We start from the raw sequence: 10,266 nt of genomic DNA, 5'->3' as shown, positions 1-10,266 counted from the left end.
GCAGGCTTCGGCCGACACGATTGCGGTGAGGGGTTGACCGCCGCGGGGCTGAGGGGCAGGAGCGGGCCGGACTGGGGGCCGGTCGGACGCAAAAGGCAGACCGCGGGGGACGGGAATGCAGTCCGCTCTGGGCGTCCCGGGTGCTGCCCGCGGGGTCCCCGGGGTGACCGGGCTGGGGGTTGGAGAGTCTGGGTCAGGGTGGGAGGGTGGAATCCTTGCCCTGGGACTACCTGGGGCTCCCTGGGGCTCCCTGGGGCTGGGGCGCGCGGCATGCATGGGGCCCGATCCATTTTATTAACATAAAGGCCGTTAGCCCAGGTGACGTAGTAGAGCCTCTTGGGGAGCTTTAGAGGAACACCATGCTGGACCCCATCCCTAGAAATTCTGATTTAATTGGTCAGGGGTGAGGCCTGGGCTTGGGTGCTATTGATTAGGTGACTTTAACGTGCAGACCGGCTGCAGATCCATCTCGGGTTTCAGCGCCAGCCCCCGAGTAACCAGCTCCTGCGGGGGAGGCGGAGGGAGGAGGCCCCTCCCCTAACCAGGTGAAATTCCTTTTCCAGCCTGAGGAGGAGGGCAGCCCACCCGCGTGGGTTCCCCCAAGGCCCTGGCCGATCGGGCCTTGCTGTGGGGACACTGGGCAGGAAGACAAGGCTCCCGGTAGCCAAGTAGAAGGCAGAACTGAGAGATACAGTGGGACCTGGGGGTGCTGCTCTTCCCGAGGGCTGGAGAACGCTCATATTGGCCTTTTAGGGGCAAATCCACCCACCATGTGTTAGTTGAACACCTACTGTGGTGAAGGAGCCCGGTGGAGGCAGGGAGCAGAAATCAGAAGTGGGTCTGACCTGGCCCTGCCCTTAAGGAGCCCATCGGAGGCGGGAGGAGGATAAGGGAGGCATTTGGATCCTGATGCAGGAGCCAAGGGATTTGAGAAGAGGAAAGGACACCTGACCGCGTGTCCTTTGGAAGGCTGGTGCCGCTAACCTGGGCCTTGAATCAGCAGGATTTGATAGAATGGAGGTGGGCAGGTTGATGTGAGAAATGCTAAAATGTTTTAGTCAAAAACCCCCGTTTTGAATCTTGGCTTTCGCACTTAATCACTCTGTGACTTGGGGCCAGTTATTTAACCTCCTGAGCCTTGGATGGAGATAGTAACCAGAGTTGTAAGGATTCATGATAGTGGGTATAAAAAATTGACAAATCCTATACACTTGAGAAATGGTGCATAGTTACAGCAAGGGTAGTGAGGAGGAAGGAGCAGCATGAAGAAAGTTGTGAAGGTGGCATTTCAAAAGAGAATCTGAGGTTGGGAGTGTATACCAGGCAGACAGAAGCATCAGTGTTGGCTGCTAGAAAGACAACTTCAATCATGGGTTTGGCAGAAGGGACACTGACTGAAATCTTTGAAAAGATCATGAAACCAAATGTCAGAGACATGAAAAAAAAAAAGTATTTAGAGCTACTGTTTATTGAGGGTCTTCTATGTGCCAGATACTGTGCTTGATACTGTGTCTACCTTTTGCATTCCAGCCCACAGCAGTTTAAGAGGTTGACTTTGTCCTTCTCACTTTATAGATGAGTCTGAGGCCCAGGGAGAGGGAGTGGCTGGCTCAAGACCACACAGCAGGGAACGGAATGGCTCTCCACAAAGTGCCAAGGTGGGGGTGGATTCTGTTACAGGATATTTCAGCAGGTTATGCACGAGGCTGGGTGGGCTCCTGCTCTTTCTCCCCGGGGGAGGCGGGGATGTTATTCTCTGCTAGGGTGGATCGAGGGTGGGAGGCCAGGAGGGGAAGGCGTTTTCTGATGGAGGAGCAGAACCTGGAAGAGAAACCCTGTGAGTGACCCTGCACACTCCCCTCGCAGCCTCTGCTGCTCCTGGACAGGCTGCTTGGCCTCTAGCCCTGCCCTGTGTTGGGGGCTTGTCTCTGTCATTCCCGAATATTGTATTTGCCCCTGCTCATTGCAGGCCCTCCTCTTCTGACCTTTAAAAGTCTCTCCACTTGCTTTGCCACCACCAGAAGAGACCTGACTGCCAGGATATTGCCCTGCTGCTGCCCTGATCTGTTATAAGGGAGCCCAAGGAAAAGCCAGTTTCTGAGCATCTTCCATGTGGTTTGCCTGGTGCTCAGGACATTAGTTTAATCCTCCCTGCACTCCTATAAAGGTGGCATTATGACCCCATCTTAAGAAAACCAGGACTCAGACTGGTTAAGTGACTTGCCTGAGGTTACACTCTTAGTAGGAAGTGCAGTTGACATTAACCCAGACCCTTCTGATGGCACAGTCATAGCCTTTCCATCTCACCCTCTCAAAGGTTTTCTACTGTTGTCCCGGTGGGGGAGCCTGGAGCTTGGGAACTTGCCTGCAAGGTTTACCTTCTCCAGCAACTGGGGCAGGTCACTGGACATCTGGGTGGGAAAGGGAGCTTCACTGCCTTGGACAAAGGCTTTGGAGGTGAGGTAGGGGAGTTCTGATTCCCTGGGGGATCAGAGAAAGTGAGCCAGGTTAAGATTAGTAACAGGAGTACATTGCGCTTTACAGCCCCAAGGCACCTTTATACCCCATCCTTGTGTGGTGGGTAGGGAAGGCTTCAGAGGTTCAATAGTAATAATCTCTAAAGTGCTCACCACACTTACCATGCTGAGTGCTTTAGGGTCTTTTCTCACTGACTCACCACTAACAGTAGCCTTAGGAAGGTTGGCCCCTATTGCAGATCAAGAAACAGGCATAGAGAGGTTAAGCAAATTGCTCCAGGGCACACAGGGACTAAATGGTGAAGTGAGGACTTTGGAGACCTCCAGTGTGTCTTCTCTCAGCTCTGTTACTTAGAAAGTGCCAGGGGCACTTGTAGGGTGACGGGTATGTTCATGATCTCAGTTGTGGTGATGGTTTCACAGGTGCATATATGTTAAAACTGACCAGACTGTACACTTTGAATATGTGCAGATTATTGTATGTCAGTGATACCTCAATAAAGCTGTGAAAGAAAAGAAAAGCATTTCCCACCAACCGTTCCTTCAGAGGCTCAAAGTTCCAGAGAGAAGCCACTTGGCCATCTTCCTGCTTTGGGGTAAGGTAGGACCATTGTGGCCTGGGAGAGGTTCTCATAGACTTAGTGGGTGGTTTCGGGTAGTTTTGGCAGCTTCTCCTTCTCTCCTTCCCCCACCACTAGGCATGGACTGGCACCAGGCTGGGGGTGCGTACAGATCTCTTAAGTAATTTCCAGTTGGCTTCCAGTGAGTCTGAGAGCGACCCCAGGGAGACTCTCTCCTCTTCTTCCATCAGACCCTCTTTCCTTACCAGCCAGTTACTCCCAGAGCAAGAGTGTCAACTTCAGCCCATTCTCCTTGAGAGGGAGGTAGAGGGAGAAGACACAGGCCCTGTCCTCGAAGGCCCCCAATCAGGCTGCAGTGGGCAGGCAGAGAGTCTGCTGTGCAGGGGCAGAAGGCATCAGTGAGGGCCGAGGAGTTGGAGAAGGTCTCCTGGACACGGTGCTGGCTCCTAAAGGATGGGGGAGATGGAGATGGGGAGGTGGAGAGGGTGCTTCTCATGGGAGGCTCCAGCAAGCACAAAGGCCTGGCCAGAGGAGAAGGTGGCTTGAAGATGCAAGGCAGACCTGGCTAGACAGGCTGGGAGAGGCCAGACAGCAGAGGCCCCTGAAGGCTGCGCAGGGAGCGGGAGCCATGGCGGGTAATGGGGGAAGGACCGGTCCTGTGGGGTCATTACTGTTGGACTGGGGCTGAAGTCAGCTCTCTAGGGCCTGACCTTGCTGGGAAACAAGTTTTAGCACTGTGTGTGAGAGTATATGTGAGCGTGCGTGTGTGTGTATGTGTGTGCTCACCCACACGCACATGTATGCATGGACATAGAGATGAGGCCCATGGGCAGGCTTGGGTCACAGAGGCTCAGCCCTCAAGGGTGGGTATAAGTCTCCTAGGGTTGCTGTAACAAATGTCCACAAACTGGGTAGCCTGAAATAACCAAAACGTATTCTCTCACAGTTCTGAAGGGTAGAAGTCCAAAATCAAGGTGTCAGCAGGGCCACGGTCCCTCTGGAAGGCAGATCTAGAGGTGTCTATCCTTGCCTATTGCGGCTTCTGGCGTTTGCCCTAATCCTTGATATTCCTTGACTTGTCGCTGCATCACTCCAATTTCTGCCTTTGTCTTCATCTGGCATCTCCCTGCTGTGTGTGTGTCTGTCTCTGTGTCCAAATTTCCATCTCCTTATAAGGAAGCCAATCATGGGATCAGGGCTCATGCTAATTCAGTATGACCTCATTTTAACTTGGTTACATCTACAAAGGCCCTATTTCCAAGTAAGGTCACAGAGGTACTGGGGGTTAGGACTTGAACACATTTTTTGGATGCAATTTAATTCACAACAGGGAGTGTGAGAAAAGGAAGTGCCCATAGCTTCTCGCTGGGGGTCCATCAAGCACACCTGGGCTTGTTTCTCTAAAAAGAGAACGGCAGCTTTGAGCCTAGCAAAAACGATGGACTTAATGCCTCACTGTTTATTTTATTTATTTATCTATTTTTAAAATATATTTATTTTTATTGATTTCTTACAGAGAGGAAGAGAGAGAGATGGAGAGTTAGAAACATCGACGAGAGAGAAACATCGATCAGCTGCTTCCTGCACACCTCCTGGTCGGGATGTGCCCACAACCCAGGTACATATGCCCTTGATCGGAATCAAACCTGGGACTCTTCAGTCCACAGGCCGATGCTCTATCCACTGAGCCAAACCGGTCAGGGCAGTGCCTCACTGTTTAAAGTGCACTCATGGTCCAGCAACGTGGTGTCACCTGGGAGCCTGTTAATGTGGAATCTTAGATTCCTCCCCAGACCTGAGGAGGAACTATGTCTCAGCACAGTCCTCAGGTACATTTCAGTTGGAGAAGCAGCGCTCTACTAAAAATCCTACCTTTATTTCCTTTCCCACCCATGACCGTCAGTCCAGCCTGCCAGTTTCTGCACAAATCGGCCTGGTTGGAAACCAGGCAACCATGCTGTCCTCTGTTCTCTCTTTTCACGTAACACGTTCTTGAGTTTCTCTTCCATGTGTCGAGTTTCTCCATGTGCTTCCGCTTTCTAGAGAGCATCAGCTTCCTGAGCCGGTCCCTTTGTTGTGTTCTTGGGCTGTGTCCAGTTTTTTGTTGTTTGTAGACGTGGCTGCCATGAACATCTCTATACACATTCCTTGGGGGTTAGCTCCTTGAGGAGGAATTTCTGGAATCAAAGTGCATGGGCAGTTGTGGACTCTTATTACGCTTCTATATCTATGGGACTTACCGTCACAGCAGGTTTCTCCGTTTTATCCAACAGTTTGTAGGAACCTGATTTGGGAGGGCAAGTGGCAGATAAGGCTTTGGAGCCAGAGAGGCCAAGGTTCAAATCTACATGTTTGCTGTGTGACATTGGGCAAATTATGTAACATCTCTGAGCTTGGCGTTGCTCTATAATATTGTAATAGTGCTATACACTTTGTAGGGATTTTGTAAAGCTAATAATGACACCACCAACATCCATTCATTGAGCACTTTCTGTGAGTTACCTTGTTTAATCTTTTTTTTTTTCATTGGTTTTTTACAGAGAGGAAGGGAGAGAGATAGAGAGTTAGAAACATCGATGAGAGAGAAACATCGATCAGCTGCCTCCTGCACATCTACTGGGGATATGCCTACAACCCAGATACATGCCCTTTACCGGAATCGAACCTGGCACCTTTCAGTCCGCAGGCCGACGCTCTATCCACTGAGCCAAACCGGTTTCGGCTTGTTTAATCTTTTAAGTGTCTCTGCAGAGTAAGCATGATCATCTCCTTTTCCCTTTACGGAAGAGGAAACTGAGGCTTGGGTTAAGTAGCTTGCAGTTATATTGTAGGTACACTGCCTGCCCAAGCCCAAGGTTGTCACATCTAGATCATGAAGGGCAGATGGTGCACATGAAAGAAGATACTGAGCACATAGCCTGAGCAAGGTTGGCCCTGGCTCAACACTTGTTGGACGCCTGCCTTTGCTTCCCACGCCTTATCAGTTTTCTCGGGTTACTCCCGGGTACGGTGGCGAACACAGCACTGTTTCAGCTGTATGTCATTACCAATTCCCCAGCTCTATTTTATGGGCAAACTTTCTCCCAGTGGGAAATGAGTTTTTAAATGACTCACAGGTCTGTGGTTTGGAGCACAGCTGGCTCTGATCCTTGCAGCTAACCAGCTCCTTCTTCCCCAGGGACAAGGATGGCCAGACTGCACGTGGCCACGAGTGCATCTCAGCGCTCCTAGGCTGAGGCTGAGGCTGGGCTGGGCTGGCAGCCATGGGGCTGGGTGGGCCCCAGGCCTGGCTGTTGAACTTGCCCACAGCTGTGGTCTATGGCTCCCTGACCCTCTTCATCACCATTTTGCACAACGTGTTCCTGCTTTACTATGTGGACACCTTTGTCTCAGTGTACAAGATCAGCAAAGCTGCCTTCTGGGTCGGAGAGGTAGGCCAGCGCTGGGGTGGGAGTCGGGCAGATGGCAGTGCTGGGTCCCGCCAGGAGCCAGGAGCGTGGGAGCGTGGGAGCGTGGGGGCAGGCCGGGCTGCCCACTGAGGCTCAGCAAGAAAAAAAGCTGAGCTGGAGGCCTTGATGACGCTTCAGTGGGGATTACACCAGCTCTGGCCACTGTCCTCTGAGCCAGGAACTGTTGTATGTATTCACATACATTAATGTATCAGCTGGGCCATGGCCAGGTGGGAGTTTGATGGGGGCAGTGGCCTGTAGAGTGGGTTTTAGCAGAGGGGCTGACCTGAGCGAAGTGTGCAGGCAGGAAAGCTGTTGTCATTTGTGAGAGGTGGTGAGCAGGCGGGGTAGGGGAGCCCTGGAGAAGAAGCTGCCTGGAGCCCACGCATCTTCCCTCTGCCCGCAGACGGTGTTTCTCCTGTGGAACAGCCTCAACGACCCCCTCTTCGGCTGGCTGAGTGACCGTCAGTTCCTCAGCTCCCAGCCCCGGTTTGTGTCTTGGGGGAGGCTCACCACTGGTCCTGTCCCACCCGACCCTTCCCCAGGACTGGCGGACCCCCACCTGTGTTTGGGGTGGGGAGAGAAAGGGAGACTGTTTTCAGCTATTGTCGAGGCTTCCTCCGCTCCCCGAGGTCAGGGCAGACTGTCTGGGTTGGCAGAGTGGCCTGACTCACTATTGGCCTTGATCACCTTGTGACCTCAGGTCCGCTTGTCTGGCCCTCGGGACGGGGCACTCACTACCTCACACTCTGCTGCTTCTGGCAGATTACCCCCTCCCTGCCCCAACCCTGAAGAAGTGGTATCACACCCCTCTTTGGCCCTCAGCCCTGGCAGTGGGCAAGGGAGCAGAGGAGGGAGTACCCCCTGGTGAGTTGTGCTTCCTAATTGGAGGCAGAGGACTCGGAGCTCAGTGGGACACCCTGGGGTGAGTCCCACATTCTGGGCCTCTGTCCCTCTTCTGGGTCCTGAGCTGGGGGGACTGGGAACCAAGGCTGCAAGGGCACCTCCCGACAGCCCTCCTCTCCCTGGCAGGTCAGGCTCTGGGCTCTCCTCGAGGGCCGTGGTGCTGGCACGGGTGCGGGCACTTGGCTGGCACGGGCCGCTGCTGGCGCTGTCGTTCCTGGTGTTCTGGGTGCCCTGGGCCCCAGCAGGCCTGCAGTTCTTGCTGTGCCTGTGCCTCTACGATAGCTTCCTGACGCTCGTGGACCTGCACCATCACGCCTTGCTGGCTGACCTGGCTCTCTCGGCCCACGACCGCACCCACCTCAACTTCTACTGCTCCCTCTTCAGTGCGACTGGCTCCCTCTCTGTCTTTGCCTCCTACGCCTTCTGGAACAAGGAGGACTTCTCTTCCTTCCGTGCCTTCTGCGTGGCACTGGCTGCTGGCTCTGCGCTAGGCTTTGTGGGGGCCACGCGGCTCCTGAGGCGGCGGGTAGAGGCGGCCGGTAGGGAGCCGGGGTGTCCAGACCTGGCTGCGGAGAGCGGGTGAGTGGCCAGCACTGTTCCGAGTCTGACTTCAGTGCTGATCCCCTGTCTGATGGGTGGCTGCCCTGGGGTGGGGGTGGATCTGGCCCAGCCCTAGGCTGTTCTTGACTCCCCTCTGCCCCATAGCCTGTGTGGAGAGGAGGCGGGCAACATCACCTTGGGCCAGTACCTCTGGCAGCTGGCGCGTCACCGGAACTTCCTGTGGTTCGTGGTCATGGACCTGGTGCAGGTATGGGAGCAGCCTCCCCCACCCAGGATAGGCCGGGTAGGCCTCACTCAGCGGAGTAGGTTTCTCAAACGCTGGGAAATCAGTCCTGGGCTTCGCCCGATGACTGCAGGGTGATTCGAAGGCAGGGACACAGGTTGGGTAGTTAGAAGACCTGGGTTCTAGCACCATCTGAGCTCCTAACTCCTTGTGAAGTCTTAGGCAAGTCACAGCCTCTGGGGACTCTGTGACAACCTTTTAAAAATACCAAGTGCCACACCTAAAACGCAGGCAGTATATAAGCTAGCCAAATCGTTTTTATGTCATTAAGCTTGCTTTACTAAGGTGTTTTTAATTTAAAAGAAAAAAAAAACTTTTAACTGTTCTAATGACAATGTTATCATTCTTAACTTTTAGCAAAATTCGATAAGCAACAGGAATTGGTTTTAGGTCTTGTTGTGGCATGTTCCATGCTGAGGGACAGGGGATAAAGGCTGCCCTTTCCCGGGCCGCCCCCTGCCCGGCAGCCTCCTCACCCCCCTGCTGGGTTTCAGGTCTTCCACTGCCACTTCAACAGCAACTTCTTCCCCCTCTTCCTGGAGCACCTGTTGTCAGACCACATCTCCCTCTCCACCGGCTCCTTCCTGCTGGGTGAGTGGGTGTCTCGGGCAGGCTGGAAGGGCAGAGGCTCGCACCCAGGACCCCTAGTCCAGCTGCAGGCACAGCCACTCCCCAGCTCGGGCCTGGGTGCAGAGGGCAGGGTCTGTGGTGGGCTGCACCTCCAGCCCCCAGCTCTGTTTTCCTGAGGAAGGGGTGAAGGAAGCCTGTTGTGGGTAGGAGGGGGCAGGGCTGCTCTCATGGCGGTCCTCTCGGTGATGGTGCCGCCCGGAAGGAGACGGCACAGTGTGCCGGGCCTGGCTGTGAGTCCGGACGGTGCTTATTGACTGTTTGGCCTTGGGTGTTTTATTTCCTATCTTTGGGCCTCCATTTCTCACTTGGAAGGTAGGAGTAATAGTACCTACCTTAAAAGGCTGTGGGGATTAACTAAAAGGATGCAAATTAGCTCTCGGCACAGAACAGAGCCTGGCAAAGCCCTGATTCTGACTGTTAAAATGTGGACAGTTGTGGAAGCTGCCGCAGTGTCCCGACAAGGCTGCACCCCTTCTCCTCAGGCATCTCCTATGTCGCCCCCCATCTCAACAACCTCTACTTCCTGCCCCTGTGCCGGCGCTGGGGCGTCTACGCCGTGGTGCGGGGGCTCTTCCTGCTTAAGCTGGGCCTGAGCCTGCTCATGCTTCTGGCAGGCCCCGACCGCCCCGGCCTGCTCTGTCTCTTCATTGCCAGGTATGCCCTGCCCTCCCTCACCCCACACCTCTGTTGCACCCCTTCACTCTTGCCTGCTTTCTCTCTCTGCTGGCAGCAACCGTGTCTTCACGGAGGGCACCTGTAAGCTATTGACCTTGGTGGTCACTGACCTGGTGGATGAGGACCTGGTGCTGAATCGCCGCAAGCATGCGGCCTCGGCGCTTCTCTTCGGCATGGTGGCCCTGGTGACCAAGCCAGGCCAAACCTTGGCCCCACTGCTGGGCACCTGGCTGCTGTGCTTCTACACAGGTGAGGGCCCAGGGCTGGCAAGGGGCTTGCCTGGCATACCAGCTGACAAGCCTGGCTCTAGGTCTGGTGAGGGAGAGAATGGCAACTGGGTTACCCTGGCTGCCACACCTCCTCTGCCTCTCCACCATGAGTAGAAAAACTGGGTTTCTGATTCTTCTTTCAAGAGTTCATTCATGGATTCGACAAATATGTATAGAATACTGTCTCTGCCAGGTGGTGCTCTGAGTGCTAGGGAGACACCAATGAGACATACGAGGTCCTCGCCATCGTGAAGCTTAATTCTAGTTGGGAGGAGGGGGATGTGGTGTTATGTAGCCAAACAAGAAAATAGCAGATGGTGATAAGCGCAGGGGTGAAAACACAGCAGGTCTTCAACAGATGGGGTTTTGTTCAGTGTTGTTGCATTATAATGTTGCTGAGATGCTGTAGGAACTTCACTTGTTTATATCGATTAG

At 54.0% G+C, this 10,266-nt stretch overlaps 1 protein-coding gene across 3 annotated transcripts in view; it reads left to right on the top strand.

The window, feature by feature from the left end:
- MFSD13A (major facilitator superfamily domain containing 13A) overlaps nt 1-10,266 on the top strand; it is a 12,380-nt gene continuing 2,114 nt past the window's right edge. Inside the window, exons 1-11 of one of the 3 annotated variants that reach the window (XM_015559303.1) lie at nt 1-25; nt 1,576-1,658; nt 1,970-3,078; nt 6,237-6,489; nt 6,914-6,996; nt 7,333-7,374; nt 7,540-7,992; nt 8,119-8,221; nt 8,752-8,848; nt 9,370-9,541; nt 9,618-9,811. In XM_015559303.1, coding sequence (XP_015414789.1) covers nt 6,322-6,489; nt 6,914-6,996; nt 7,333-7,374; nt 7,540-7,992; nt 8,119-8,221; nt 8,752-8,848; nt 9,370-9,541; nt 9,618-9,811 — 1,312 coding nt within the window. In that variant the 5' untranslated portion in view covers nt 1-25; nt 1,576-1,658; nt 1,970-3,078; nt 6,237-6,321. The remainder of the gene's footprint in view (nt 26-1,575; nt 1,659-1,969; nt 3,079-6,236; nt 6,490-6,913; nt 6,997-7,332; nt 7,375-7,539; nt 7,993-8,118; nt 8,222-8,751; nt 8,849-9,369; nt 9,542-9,617; nt 9,812-10,266) is intronic. The other 2 variants (XM_006756475.2, XM_015559304.1) reach the window with 2 other exon arrangements.

Source organism: Myotis davidii, unplaced genomic scaffold, assembly GCF_000327345.1.
Source record: "Myotis davidii unplaced genomic scaffold, ASM32734v1 scaffold332, whole genome shotgun sequence".
Classification (NCBI taxonomy): domain Eukaryota; kingdom Metazoa; phylum Chordata; class Mammalia; order Chiroptera; family Vespertilionidae; genus Myotis; species Myotis davidii.
This window is presented reverse-complemented; position numbering and strand designations above follow the sequence as displayed.